At 43.6% G+C, this 15,762-nt stretch overlaps 1 protein-coding gene across 1 annotated transcript in view; it reads right to left on the bottom strand.

The window, feature by feature from the left end:
- Positions 1-15,762, bottom strand: part of LOC130205383 (netrin receptor UNC5D-like) — a 181,429-nt gene that overhangs the window by 25,339 nt on the left and 140,328 nt on the right. The window contains exons 5-10 of the mRNA XM_056432711.1: positions 13,725-13,899; positions 12,606-12,773; positions 7,928-8,092; positions 7,595-7,627; positions 4,133-4,318; positions 1-124 (exon numbers count right to left, since the gene is read on the bottom strand). The exon at positions 1-124 is cut by the window's left edge and continues 26 nt beyond it. Of these exons, the coding sequence (XP_056288686.1) occupies positions 1-124; positions 4,133-4,318; positions 7,595-7,627; positions 7,928-8,092; positions 12,606-12,773; positions 13,725-13,899 (851 nt within the window). The remainder of the gene's footprint in view (positions 125-4,132; positions 4,319-7,594; positions 7,628-7,927; positions 8,093-12,605; positions 12,774-13,724; positions 13,900-15,762) is intronic.

Here is a 15,762-nt window from a genome sequence, read left to right as displayed (position 1 = left end):
TCGAGGAGTGAGCGCTCGGCCATCAGCTCCTTATCGATGGAGTCCTGAAAGCACATGGGGCTGGTGTAGGTGCGCGACACCGTCAGATCGGGTTGCATGGATGAATTATTAAGCAGCGGGTTTGCTGGAAAACACACACAAAGAGAAAAAAAACGATAATTACTGTGAAGAACTAGAATGGGCACTTGGTAGAGCGCATACCTTCGCATATCACAAGATTGGGCATTGAATTATGAACATTTTGGCATTAGTTGCATGCCAATTGGACAAAAATGTATCGTGCTATGGTAAAAAAAGAGTTTGACCTTTCCATGACCTTGACCTTTGACCCGATTGATCCCAAAATCTAATCAAATGGTCCCCGGATAATAACCAATCATCCCACCAAATTTCATGCGATTCAAGAACATTTTGACCTGTTCATAACCTTTGACCTTGACCTTTGACCCGATCGATCCCAAAATCTAATCAACTGGTCCCCGGATAATAAACAATCATCCCACCAAATTTCATGCGATTCGGTTCAATACTTTTTGAGTTCTGCGAAAGATTTTGACCTGTTCATGACCTTTGACCTTTGACCCGATCGATCCCAAAATCTCATCAACTGGTCCCCGGATAATAAACAATCATCCCACCAAATTTCATGCGATTCGGTTCAATACTTTTTGAGTTTTGCGAATAACACGCATACAAATAAATAAATAAATAAATACACGGCGATCAAAACATAACCTTCCGGCATTTTCAATGCGAAGGTAATGACATCTTTAAAAGAAGGATGTGGCGACCTCTAGTGGCGAGGCGGCAGTTTGCAACCAACTACACTCCATCGACAACAATTCCCGCCGCGGCACTCAGGTTTTATCCACCTACGAGTTTTACTAGCACATCATCACCTTGGAGACACGAGTGGCAAACACCTTCCTGTACCTGTGTTCCAATTACAAGTGACACCAGGAAGTCTCTTGTGCTTATGGCGCCCCCAGTCTGATGCATACATTTTGTGTTATCGGAAACCAAACTCAACGCGAGCCACTTGGCCGATCGGACCCCGATGCAAGAGAGATTCCATCTCGGACCTGACGGTCGGTGTCTAGTGACACGATGATCGGATGACAAAAAAGTCGCATTGAAATGCACGCTCGGCATTTTGTGCACAGATGCATACATTAATCTCCATGGAATAAGTACAAGTTAAACTACATTTTCGATGCATACGTTTACGTCGTGGATCAAATAGGAAACAAAGACGAGCGGTTACAGATGAGATCAATCTGTTTGTTTTCAGGACTCGCTGGCAGATGTTTCGGCGAGCGTGAAATGACGCCGGCGAACGCGGCGGCTAAGTAAAACTGCGTGGATCTCCTTAATGGGCAAAAAATTGCCGATTAATGTCGTTGGGAATTGTGCGCGCTGCTGTCTGAGAGACTCGTGATCGAGGACGTGATTGCGAGAGGGAAGTGAAATCAAATGTGTGTGTGTGTGTGCTTTCTGGAGCCAGCGTGTGCTGACACACACAGGAGGAGGGAGGGCCTGTTGCATTTCTTTATGGGGGGGGGAGGGGAGGCTGATTTTGTCGCTCCGTCAAGGAGAACGGGGACGCAAGATTAAAGCTTTCCCCGGCTCCTGCTGTGCTATCAAAATGAACTTTATGACGCCCCGCTGAGAGCTGTTGCCGCGGCGACCCATAATGCCAGCCCTGTAAAAAAAAGAAATCTGCTTCAATCTGTCGTGCAGAAAAAAACACACGGCGCTGCTTCTGAAGCTCGGGTGTTTGGAAACTCGGGGCCACAAATGCTCCATCCGGGAGCCGCGAGAAACAACAACTTTGGGGTTTTTTTTTCACCATGAATAATTAACTGCGGTTTTGTCGCATGCAAGATAATAATAAGAACCACCGATAACGCCACAAACCGACTCACCGCCCTGACGATACTTTATTATTTTCGCTAAAGTTACGGTAGCACAGAAGGTCTAAGTAATAATAAATAAGTAAGTTAAATACTTTTTTAAATGGTTGGGAACCCAACACGTTTGCAGGGAGCGTTTATTGCTATTATTATTATGTTTGAAATAAAGCAATAAATGCATACTCCTGTACACTATTGGACATTTACTGCACTACAGCACAGGCGGCAAGAATCTCCACAAGGCTGGAGAAAACAAACGGGGACAATTAAATCCAGTCATTTTGGCCCCTGAAGCATTTCAATAATTGATGTAGTTATATCAACTTACAAGAACATGTATGCATAATTCATGTATCCCTTTGCATTAATACAAATAAACAAGTAACATTTGTAAGTACAGTCACAGTATTGGAGTACAAGAGAATCACCACAACGTGTACGTGTGTGTGTGTGTGTGTGTGTGTGTGCTTTATTTCATCTGGAGACGAGCTGAGAAATGAAACCTGTTCTGCCTTTGTGCGTCGTTCTTACATTTGGAGGAGACTGACACTTCATTTATATTATAATGCCCTCTCACTGTGTTACCGGGCAAAACTGCAGACTTAATTTAAATGTGGATGGATGTTCAGGGTGCTTTGGATCATCACACCAATTAGAATAGTATGATTGCAGTCAAAAAGCTATTTTTTTTTTTACCCCTAATCTTCTTTTCCCCCTTGTCCTTGTCTTTAGAGTCCTCCTCATCGTCTGATCCTACATCCTCAATCTGTGGTTTGTCCTCACCCTCCTCTTTCTCGGTCTCTTCCTTCTCCTCCTTCTCTTTTTACATTTTTTTTATCCAACCCTTTTTGAATAAAAGGACCATTTTTTGGTCATTTCCAGAGGCCGAAGGAACCCACTTGCTTCAAGGTGGGCGTAGCGGTGCAGGTGGGGTTATATTTATCCAAAGGAGGTGGTGCAGAGTGATTTCAGCACTTTATCAACCTCTCACTGTGTAAAGAACACTTTCTGTACCTGTCGATGGTGAAGTGGCTCTTCAGAATCACATAAACCCCTCTCGACTACTTTGAGGTGTTTTTCGTTTCTTATTCAGATAACAACTTTTTTAAATATCTGGTGCAAGTTCAAATGCAAATCACAGAACACAAGAGTTTAAATAACTTCACCAAAGTCATCATGCACAGCTGCCGGGCTTATTAAATACCTGCAGCTATCACACAGCAGCAGGAGTGACAGTGTTTGCATTGAAACGTATCAACGCTGCTCTCTGATTTACGGGATGTGCTGATTGTGATTATGCACGAGTCAAACCGCGCGCTGATGCTTATTAATTAATCAAATCAGCCCACATGGCCCCGTCAGATTATCCACACAACCTAATGCGCTGCATACTCTGAATGTACGTGGTCCCATATCTAAGATGTCCTCCGCGGGACATGATCCGACCTCGATTAGATTATCAGTGGGACAATATGGAGGAACTTGCATTAAATATTGCATCACTACGTAAGCAGTGGTTGAAATACGGTAAATGGTAAAGAATTGGGAAACGATGTAATATAGGCAATATTTAATGGGAGCTCTTTACTGCTTACTCTTTATACTTCGAACTCACTTTGCTCTGTCTTCTTTGTAATCTAGTTAACTTTTTTTCCTTCTCTTTTAAGAAAAAAAGTGTACCTCGTAAAGTGAGATTTGCATGGTTGATAACCTTTAAAGAAATGAAATCTATAGAGGAAATATGTGTGGGAAATGAAATAGAAAGGTGCACTGCCGCATTGTGTGATTGAATAATTCAAACCAGTGCTGCAGAGCGTCGTCAAACCGACTTCAATTCAAACTCAAACACACGCTGCTCTGCGCCGTTTTTTTGGGCGGGAAGTCGTCGCGTAACACTCGTCATGCAATCCCGCCAAAAACTCAGAAGGTAAACTCGACGGATGCCACGCACTGTCCCTTTAAATAAGTCTTTCTCCTGATTTACCTTTTCCCTTCAAACGTATAATTAAAACATCTGCATTTAATTAAAACCTACGGACTTCATTCTGGGAACTGTTTGTCAGCAGCATTGTGCTTAAACAACACAGCGCCCCCCCTCCCCTCCCCCCTTACTGGAAACCAAAGTGCTCTACCTCCTCGCCACCCAGAAACCTTATATTTAGCACCGCGCGGCGTCATTCTGAGTGTAAATTGGATCCGCTCGGCGCTCGGCGGCTCACCCTGACGAGAGGTCTTGAAGCTGAAGGACTGGAAGCCCCCGGTGAGGGCGGAGGAGTCGATGACGTCGACGCCGTACTCGCTCTGGCTCCTCCGGTAGAGAGCGACGGCGACGATCAGCAGCACCACCGTCACCACCCCCGCAGCGAGGCCCGAGTACAGGGCCACGTCGCTGCTGCCCTCCACACCTGGGGAGAGTCAGCGAGAGAGAGAGAAACAGATTTTTGAGCGACTTTTTTCTTTTGCTCTCTAAATCTTTCTGTAATTAGGAAGCTTCGAGACATTTTCTCCCAGAATAAACTGAAAATCTGTGTTGCCGAGGAACAAGTTGAAGATACGAGAGTGTTTCGCAGGAGGCAACTCTACCCCGGTTGGAAACTACTTCAGCTACTACTTTTGTATTTTTGGTGTGTGCTCCTCGTCTTCCTCGTCTGGCTCCTGAAGCACAGCTCCGTTGTTCCATCGTGGAGCGTTAAAGCCACTAATGAGGAACCTCGGAAGGAAGGCGATTATAATCAACCCGGCACCTGACTGTCATTTCAAACACTGCTTGGCTCTGGTGTTGGAGGCGCCGCGCGTTCCACTGGGATAATGTGACAAAACCAATTCATTAAATTAGCTCATCGCCGATGATTACGGTCCCACCAGTGCAGCGGCGTCCAACTTCTCCGAGAAAAAGAACGAGTGGGGAAATAAAGGGGGCTGCTAGCATGTTCTGGAAAGATAATGAGATCTGCGCTGACGGCGGGACATGCTGCGAAATCCTCTAAGTCGCCTGAAGCTCAAAACGAGGAGGAATGGACTAAATATGCAGAGCGGCATTAGCCGCTACAGTAGCAGGTTAATTGGGGGCTCGGGAAGTTTTGGCAGCTCGGTTGCATTGACAAACAAAAACATGTCGCTGAGTTAGAGGACGAGTCGGGACGGAATGTGGAAGTAATCGACACATAAATGGCCCTATAACCTAGAAAGTCAAAGTTATTTATACATTTGGGTTGTGAATGCTGAACCTGGTGTATTAATTAGTTCATTAGGAGGGGATAAGGCTCGCAGAATCAGTAACTTCGTTTTAAACTCTTCTTAAAACCCATTTTTATAGAGCAGCTTTGAAGTGATGTCGTCCTTTTATGCAGTTTTTTGGTTCCCCTAATTCATTTTTTATTTAAATTACATTTTTTAATTAAATTTTCAATTTTTTTGCCTTGATTCTTTGTCGAGCACTTTGTAAACCTTGTTTTTAAAGGTGCTATATAAATAAGGTTATTATCATTATAAATATTATTATTCTGAGGACATACGTATTAATACAGTTGGGAACAGATTCAGTTGATAGAATTGTACCTCCACAAAAATCTTTAAAAATTATAGGAGTACATTTATATTTTTTATATTTTAACTGCTCTGACATGCTTTTCAAAACGGCCGTCACCCGGATCGCAAAAGTTTACATTTTTTCAGATAAAATCTGTTTCTGAAAACATTCGAGGGGCGAAATCGGGATTTTGACAGATTGATCGGAATCCACGATCAGTGATTGGAAGCTGCGTCGGGCGCTGCTCGGATCTGATTGGTTGTATCCGGGCGCGGTGGACTCTTGAACATGCCATCAGGAGCCCTGAGGGGAGGCAGAGGAAACTCATATTATCCTGGTAACGTGTCTCATGTGGTGCTGTCAGGAAAGTTTGGGAACTAACTTTTTGTCGTTGTTTCCCTCCCAACAATGACAAAAAGTCATTTGAATAAATGTTACCCAGCTGCAGCTTTAACGAGCGACTCAACGCACAACGTCTTATTGTAGATGGATGACAAGGGCGGAGCAAACGCTCACTAAACACCGCCGCCTTCTGCCGAGAAGTTTCCATCAGAAATGTGTTCTGGATATGACAAAAACTATTTTTTTTAAATCACTGGAAAATGGAAAGCTTCTGACAGAAATGTATTCCCTCTCCCATCTGCTGACATATTCTGTTTCGCATTCCCCACTTATTATTCATACATCTTGTCCGTCAGAACATCTGCATCTGAAACAATTCACAATGAGTGTTCTCGCTTTCGTAGCCACACCTGTCAGAGTGATTTATCCCTCTGATGCCATGACTGCTTTCCACACATTTCAGAACACAAGTATTGTTTCCCGTTTTGTGGCCACGTGTTCCCCGTTTCAGTGGAATTACCGATGTGCTCGGCTGAAGCTGCAGTCGGACACGTCGCTCTCCCTGACTGCCTCGATAGAAACACACACACACACACGTGTGGACTTCCTGCTACTTCACTACACAGGGTTCTTACACATTTTGACCAATGGATTTCCATGACTTTTCCATAACTTTTCCAGGACTTGAAACCAAATTCCCAAGACCAAATTGAAATCTCGGTATATACATGAACAATTTAGAGAATTTTGTATTCAAAAAATGAGAATTCCAAAGCATACAGTTTACCTGAAATGAAACGAATGAATGAGACAATAGTTTGATTGAAAGAATAAACATTTCTATTCATGTTTATTCCTTTAAACACTTATATAAATGTTTATTCTTTATGTGCAAATCCATCTGTTTATATTAATTATTTCAAACTCGGCGTAAATGAAGATGTGAATATACCAACATTTCCATGACTTTTCCAAAACTTTTATGATTTAAGTTTTTTTCCATGACTTTTCCAGGCCTGGAAATGACCATTTTAAAATTCCATGACTTTTCCATGTTTCCGATGACCGTACGAACCCTGACTACAGCTCATAGTGGACGCTGTAGCCTGGCAACCGCTGGAAGAAGCGGCGCAAGTATGAAGTCGTTTTTAAAGTCGTTTCAAAACAGCACGAATTCGGTAAAAAGCAAAACATAATTCACTTCCTGGCAATATTCAAAACAATTTTAGAGATAGAGAAGGGGAGTATGACTTAAGAGGGAGGTGGAATTTGAAACAAGCAATTGCTCATACGACTCTGAAAAGCATGTGTGTGTGTGTGTGTGTGGGGTGAAGCAGTGGAATAATTGAACTGATGACATCAAAGAAAGTAAAAATATGGTGCAATTCAAAAAAAGTAAGAAGTATAGACTTGACGGTATTGATAAAGCATAAGAAGTTAAGAATGACAGATTATGGGGACAAATGCTTGAATTTCTGGTTTGTTTGTTTTGTTTGTTTTGTTTTTTATATTTAATTTGTAAGCACTTAGAAGCTAGATAGCTTCAGCCTTAACCCTTTCGGTCGGCCACATATACCTTTCTTCTTTTTTAAATTAAAATTACTAGTGGTTTTATATTTTGCCGATCGAAAAAAAATAAAATAAAGATGTTGCTGAATGAAAACAATGAACGTCTTCCAGCCAATCAACATCGAGGATGATCTGCCCATTTCACAAACTAAATCATCCTTCCCGGGCCGTGGCTGCAGACACGTGACAACGTTAAAAAAACAACATAACAGGAAGTTATGGACGCCGAGGAGGAACTCACCCTGCGGCTTAGCATCGTGGAGCAACTTCCGATCTGCAAAGACAGAGAGACATCGGAATTTAGTTTGAACCCTCGTCTTATTTTTGATTTAATCACCACTTTGTGCGTGCGGTTATGCCTGTGCCCGGTGTGGAGCGGTGCGGGTGTGAAAATGGATGCGGGATGCTGGTAATGAGCCTGATTATAATGAGGATCAGCCGCCAAAAAGGTACGATCGGTAAATCTACAACGGCAAAGTCCCTGCACACGATGGGGCCCGACAGAAATGACGCAACACGCCATTTCTCTGTCTTTCCTCTCTCTCCTCCTCCCTCGGTCGGCGATGGTACCCACTCTGCGTGCACAGGCCGCCGGTGCAGTTGTCCGTCGCCAGCGCCACGCCGTCGCACAGCCGTCCTCCGTGTTTGGGCTCGGGCGCGGTGCACTCTCGGCCGCGCTGCCTCTCGCAGTCCGAGCCGCACGCCGACCACTCGCTCCACTCGCCCCAGCCGCCGTCCACTGAGGGGGGGGGGGGGGGGGGAATCAGAGGGGGGATCAGAAGTGTTTGAGAAGGCAAGATATGACAACGATCGATGCTCAAAGACTGAGCGTCACTCGCTGACAGAGTGTTTGAAGGTATTATTATTCACACATTCACAAATACACTTAGGCATTCATGACGGAGGCCCGAAATGTAAACACACACATTTGAAATGTAAAACACATTCACAAAAGAAGAAAGAAAAAAAGAGGATGTAATAGTCAACAATATTCTGAACCATCGATGTGCTAATACATTGCATACATGTATTAAACAACTTTGAAATTGGGGAGCTTTCATCTTTACCGTCGCATTGAAAATGTGGAAGGTTATGTTTTGATCGCCGCGTATTTATTTGTATGCGTGTTATTCGCCTAACTCAAAAAGTATTAAACCGAATCGCATGCAATTTGGTGGGATGATTGGTTATTATCCGGGGACTATTTGATTAGATTTTGGGATCAATCGGGTCAAAGGTCAAGGTCAAGGTCATGAAAAGGTCAAGATCTTCTTGAATCGCATGAAATTTGGTGGGATGTTTGGTTATTATCCGGGGACCATTTGATTAGATTTTGGGATCAATCGGGTCAAAGGTCAAGGTCAAGGTCATGGAAAGATCAAAATCTTCTTTTTACCATAGCACGGTCAATTTCTATCCAATTGGCATGCAACTAATGCCAACATGTTCATAATTCAATGCCCAATCTTGTGATATGCGAAGGTATGCGCTCTACCGAGTGCCCATTCTAGTTATTTATTATTATAACGATGAAAGGTGTCGACATGGCGTCTCAGTGCGAGTATCTGCATGATGTCGTGTTTTTATATAAAGTGCTATTTTGTTCTTTTTATTGTGAATCTGTGCATCAACAAGGTTAACGTTAAGTTTACGACGGCACACCACCAGCGATCTGTAAATTGTATTCCATCCATACTAATAATGTCTATAATCAGGACATTGGGCACAATACAAGAAATTGATCATCTCCACCAGCCGTCCACCGATCATAGTCATCAGCAATAAAGTCCTCTTTGAATTCTGCCTAGAAGGCCACGCCTACGAGCCAATCAGAAGCAGGAAGGAGGGGCGTCGGCATGTGAATGTTGAGGTACTTCTACATTTCCAGGCAACGCTCTCGCACTTGTGTTATTAATAATAATAATTTATGTAGCGCTTTTTTGAAGGTACTGAAAAGACTCTTTACATGTTACATTCATAAACAGGGAGCAATTTAGGCTTAAGAGTCAAGGTCACACCATCTAGGGCGGGGATTGAACCGCCAACCCCCTGATTGGAAGAGAGACCCACTAACCTCTGACCCACAGTCGCCCCTTACTGGTGCCTAAAGTCGCCGAACGCTGGCCCATAATGACGACTCCCACCGATTTCTAGTGCCATGTGATTGTGCACAATGTGTTGAACATGATTTTGCCTTTTTATTTCTTCTTCACAGAGTTCTCCATGGTACACCTCTATGTCCTTCCATATTTAGATTTGAGAAAGCTTCTGATTCAACTTGTAAATTACATTGTATGTCCGATGAGAGTGTAACCAGAGTCAAATTCCATGTATGAGCACATATACGTGGCCAATAAAGCCGATTCTGATTCTGATTCTGCTTCTCATTCTGATTCTGCTTCTGCTTCTGCTTCTGCTTCTCATTCTGACGTGTGGTGACAGCGAGGTTTGGGGCGCGAATGGGCGAGCACTTTTTATAATCCGCAAATCACCGAATATAAAATCCACGAGCACAAGTTGCTTGGTTTCAAGAGTTCTCTGGAACTTTATGAGAATACAAAACAAGTCCTTTCCAAGGCAACAGCTGCGCTGCTGTAACTTCAGGAAAACATCTCCCACCTCGGGGTACCAAGAGTGTGGAGCCTCCTCGCTGACACGCTGCTAACACACTCTGCTCACGCCAAACTCCATCAAGCCTCCTTTCCACCTCCAGACGCTCCCAAGGTGTTTTCCTTCCTCCTGCTAATCTAAATGCACCCTGGTTATGTTCAAGCTGGGATGCGGGAGAAAGAATCCTTCAGAAGGAGGCAGGAGATAATGTTTGGAGGAGTGCACATGGCCTTCACTGATAACTTTTTTCCTTCTTCTTCTTCTTCTTTTTCTTCTTCTTCTTAAATCTGATGAGCATTTCCTTTCATACCGGCGCTGTGGTTGAAATCATAAATTTAGGCTTGTCTCGGAAAAAAAACCAGTTGGGGCAGAGGAGATTACACGGAGGTTTTGATAACTGGAACTGCTGCTGTGCTCTTTCTCTCACATCCTCGGCTCTGGCGGTTTGTTTCTCTCTCTCTCTCAATTTCCTCTCCATTTCCTGCTGATGTTTTTAAAGGTCCACTGCGTTTGATTTCAAATGCAAAACAACGGTCACTATCGGCGGCGGAGACGTGCAAAGCATTCCCGGTGCTAAAGGGGGGAGACTTTCCCAAGCGTCCCCCAAGCTCTGAGACTGATTTACTACCTTCCAGAGCGACGTTGCTCTCGGTTAACTACGAGTGTTAAAATAAACTCGCCGAGGCTTTAAACGCTCCCGAGTAATCAGTCACGGAGACCGTTGTGTCGCTTTGACGTTTTGTCACATTTACTGTATAATTGTCGGGTGATGCATTCGCGAGCAAAGAGAAATGTCTCCACGGTGATGCGTTCAAGGACACGCTGACATTCCCGAGGTTGGCTGAAGAAAACTTCCCTGGTTTGCTTTCTCTGGCCGGCGGAGGATTAAGAACGAGCATCCACAGCTCAGTTATTAACACGTTACACCTCAACGCCGGCGCACTGGCCGGGGTATAACGTCGGGGTTTTATGGGGTTTGTGCGGCGCACTTTTTTCTTTGTCAAGCTCAGCAATGACAAAATTCAGGAAAGTGACTGGTCTGCAAATAATTAGTTCCAGCACATAACTCTGTGTAAAAGATTTTGTACAAATAACAAAAAAAAGGGATTCTAGGTTGAAAATTCACATTTGTTCTTCATTGTCATTGTATTGTTGATACATTTACTTTTTTATATTTACTAGTATGTATATGTTATATAAATGTCTGTATATTACTGATTATGTCTAATACGTGGCCAACAAAATTGATTCTGACTCTGAAAACAATATGCACACGCATACATGTATTGTAAATGTACACACCCAAAACAACACAACAATATGTGCAATATCACTCTTATAGTGCATGGAGTCGACTTGAAATCAGTGCACATTTGACCGATGTTGTGCAAAGCATCAAACAAGATGCACCATTTGAATGTGTGAACTTTAGGTAGATTGTGTTCGCTTCGGACGGAGCCATGCTAGCCGTTTGCACCAGTTTCCAGTCAGTATGCTAAGCTAAGCTAAGATTATTATCTTTATTTATAAAGGGACCACGTACAGTTAAAAGATAAACGTCTCCATTTGATGCTCTGTACCAGATTGTAGCGATACAGCTAATTTGCATCCGTGGTCCCTTGACAGACCATAATAAACATAAAACAATAACAAACAGTACAAGATAAGACACCCTAGAGCAGTATATGTGGAAAGAAGAAAACAAAATACACGCGAAGCGAAGCTACAGCACATTAACCCTTGTGTTGCCTTCGGGTCAATTTGACCCGATTCAATGTTTAACCCTCCTGTTACCTTTATATTTACTAACATATTTTACCCTTGAGGTCAATATGACCCCAGCTATTAAAATCTCCAGAAAATTATTAGAATTAATATTGTTTTCCAAGTTTAAGTGTGAGGTACTTTATGTTTGTTTGTTGACTCCTGAAAGAACACCGACATTAAACATTGAATCGGGTCAAAATGACCCGAAGGCAACACAAGGGTTAAAAAAAAGCTTTGTATTTAACGGGCATAATTCTAACAGCGATAATTATCGATACCTTTCGCAAACATTTCAAACTAGAATGGGCACTCGGTAGAGCGCAGACCTTCGCATATCACAAGATTGGGCATTGAATTATGAACATTTTGGCATTATTTGCATACCAATTGGATACAAATGGTCTTTGGTCAAAAGAAGATGTTGACCTTTTCATGACCTTGACCTTGACCTTTGACCCGATTGATCCCAAAATCTAATCGAATGGTCCCCGGATAATAACCAATCATCCCACCAAATTTCATGAGATTCAAGAAGATTTTGACCTTTTTCATGACCATGACCTTTGACCCGATCGATCCCAAAATCTAATCAAATGGTCCCCGGATAATAACCAATCATCCCACCAAATTTCATGCGATTCGGTTTAATACTTTTTTACTTAATAAAGAAATAAATACACGGCGATCAAAACATTACCTTCCGCATTTTCAATGCGAAGGTAATAATTCCTTTCACGCAAGAAACAAATGAATCTCAGGACAACATCTCACGCTTGCGATGCTTTTCGAGCACTCGCATCTCGTCGTGTCCTTGAATGCAACCCCCCCCCCCCCCGCGGCGTGCGTTGGCATGAGGGCCACGTCCTGGCGCTCACCTGGACACAGCGTGCTGCAGGTGCTCTTCTGTACCGACATGCCCTCGCAGAAGGCCCCCCCGTTGAGAGGGGCCGGATTGGTGCAGGTGCGAGAGCGTTTCTGGACGCCGCGACCGCAGCGCACGTTGCAGGGCGACCAGTCGGTCCACGGCGACCAGCCGCCGTTCACTGTCGGCATTCCAAAGGACGAAAAGAAAAAAGGGATGAGCGGATTCTAGGAGACGGGGGGAAAAAAACGGCCCACATTCTGTGTTTTTTTCCCCCTTCTTCTTCTGCATCACAGGGCTTCTTCGCTCAAAAGTGACAATGAACGACTCGTCCGGGGGAAGCAAAATACACCTGAGGTGTCTTTAAAAAGATGATCAAAACATGTCATCCCTTCTGTCGTCTTTTTCTCTTTGATTTGTTGCCGAAAATAATGCGAGATGACTGACTAATCAGCTCATTTGCTGTCATAAGAAGGGAAGAGACACGAGTGTTCCACCATTGTACATCTGTCAGAGGCTATTGGGAGTCGAGAAGCTGTCTACCTGTCGCGCCTTCATTAGTGTTAAGGAAATTAATGATTGATGGGCCTCAACAACGGGGCGTCAGGAATAATTTGATGAATTCTTACAGCAGCTAAATGTCCTCCCTGGGAAAAAAAAGAAGAAAGGGAGAAATAACCGTCTGACGGGTCAGTGGAATGAGCAACACTCTGGTTAACAAGGCATTCCTCTGCTGTGGGATGAGGTGATGCTATTATGACATTAGAGTTTCACTTATTCCCCTTTGTCTCTGCGGGGCTTCACGGAGGCTCCAAGCAGCGCTTGAACTTCTTGAAAAGAAAAATAAGAAGAAAAAAAATCTAAATATTGTCTCTGTCTTCTTCTTTTTGCACGTGAGAGATCACTGGCTCATTAGACGGTGAGAAGGAATGGGCTGCACGCTGCGGTTGAGCGCTGCTTTTAATATTAATGACTTTGGGGAATTCAGAGGCGCCACATTGACAGCCTGCTTCATTTAGATTTGGGATTGGAGACGAGAAACCTGGTCGACGTTTGTGTTTTGATCACCCGGAGCGGAAGAGCTAAAGAAAACCTTCAAGACATTTTTGTATTCATGTGTTTCTCGCCTCACCGTAGACCACGACGGCGGCGGTGGCGCTGCGCCTCTTGGCCACGATGTTGCTGGAAACGCAGGTGTAGTTCCCGGAATCGGAGAGCCGGGCTTCGGAGACGACGAGGTTGTGGTCGCCTCTCGAGTCGACGGTGCCTTTGGGGTCCAGGGGTTCGTCGTTTTTTAGCCATTCCACCTGAAAACAGCAGGACGACGTAAACAAAACTGTCGGAACATGGCGGATGACGTAATCTCTTCTGTGCTAACCGTCCTGATGGAATGCATTCGTTTGAACTCTCCTGTTACCTTAGGGTCAATTTGACCCCATTCAATGTTTAACCCTCCTGTTACCTTTATATTTACTGACATATTTTACCCTCGGGGTCAATTTGACCCCAGCAATTAAAACCTCCATAAAATTATTAGAATTAATATTGTTTTCCAAGTTTAAGTGTGAGGTACTTTATGTTTGTTTGTTGACTACCTAAATAGCCCTTTAAATATATAAAAAAGTTGATATTTCTTATATGTTTGACACAGTGAAAAACAGCCTGGGGTCAAATTGACCCGAAAGAACACCGACGTTAAACATTGAATGGGGTCAAATTGACCCGAAAGGTAACAGGAGGGTAAAGGTTGTAATGACTTGCTGATATAATTAATAATAATCAAGGGAAAAGTTTGTGAATCATAACACTGAATATAAGTTAGCATCGCTACGGCTCGCGTGTATTTGTGCGTTTGGCGAATGTATATGATGCCATTTTCATTTAGAAGGGGACGATGCACATTAATCACAGTAACATGAGCCATCATGACGATGCGTCGCAGGCCATCTTTTTTTCGTATTGATGGAAATAAAGAAAACACATGCGAGAGTGCCGCCGGAACGAGCCCTAAAAGCCGGAACGTGGGTCCCATCTTCTACTTTCCCTCCAATTTAGTGTCCATGTAGTGAGTGAAAGTAATAAGGAATTACAAAATAAGGGACGCTCTGTTGACACGACTCTCCTCGCATGACTGGCTCTGTAAATTGCCGTTAATGTGCCACCGGCTTGAGCTTTTCATTGAGGGAGACGAGCTGGAGCACGAGGGAGTGGGCTTTGATTTATGGCGGTGTATTTGAGGATTAAAAACTCCGCCCCACTGGGAGCGCCTTGTGTTTGTACATGGGGTCGGAATCCAGAGTGTGTGTGTGCTTGTGGAGCGTGTCTATTTGCCGGGGGAATATAACAACGGCCAACAAACTCAGAGATTGCTTTGCTCTTTCCAAACACCCTGGAAAAAATTGAGCCGGGGAATCAATAAATCAGGAGTCATGTTGTCACAAACTCTTTTTCCCCTCCTGTTGATGGCCTAAGAAGTCTTTCATCGTGCGCCTTTAATTGAACTCTTTTCATCATTCGGCTCCACAGCCTTCAAGACCGACAAAGCCACCAGCGCGGCGGGCTGCAGCGGTCAGTCTATCAATCCTGGCCTCTCTGTTCTTCGCCTTTCACTACTTCACACCGTAAATGTCTAATCAACCCCTGTGTTGACGTCCGTGCTGCATGACGTCCGGCACAGCTGCCGCCATTAATCGACTCAGCAGTCGGCTTCAACCTGGTGGAGAAATGATCAATTAACTATTTAAAATCAGAATTTTTTTCTTCTTCTTCTTTTAATGCAATTTAAAGGATTCATGCAATTACAATGTAATCTTGGATTTTTCTTTAACCACAGACACACATCCATCCATCTATCTATATATCTATCCACCTATCCATCCATCCACCTATCCATCTATCTATATATCTATCCATCTATCTATATATATATCCATCTATCTAGCTATCCATTTAGAGGTTGTATCTATCTATCCAGTTAGAGGTATTATCCATCCATCCATCTATCTATCCACCTACCTACCTACCTACCTACTTACCTAGCTATCTATCCATTTAGAGGCATTATCCATCCATCCATCCATCTACAGACCTACCCACCTACCTACCTACCCACCCATCTATCTATATTTCTACCCACCTATCCATCCATCCACCTATCCATCTATCTATAT

The sequence above is a fragment of the Pseudoliparis swirei genome, chromosome 15 (genome assembly GCF_029220125.1).
Source record: "Pseudoliparis swirei isolate HS2019 ecotype Mariana Trench chromosome 15, NWPU_hadal_v1, whole genome shotgun sequence".
Taxonomy (NCBI): Eukaryota; Metazoa; Chordata; class Actinopteri; order Perciformes; family Liparidae; genus Pseudoliparis; species Pseudoliparis swirei.
The sequence above is the reverse complement of the archived record's forward strand: the minus strand, read 5'-3'. Positions and strand labels throughout refer to the sequence as shown.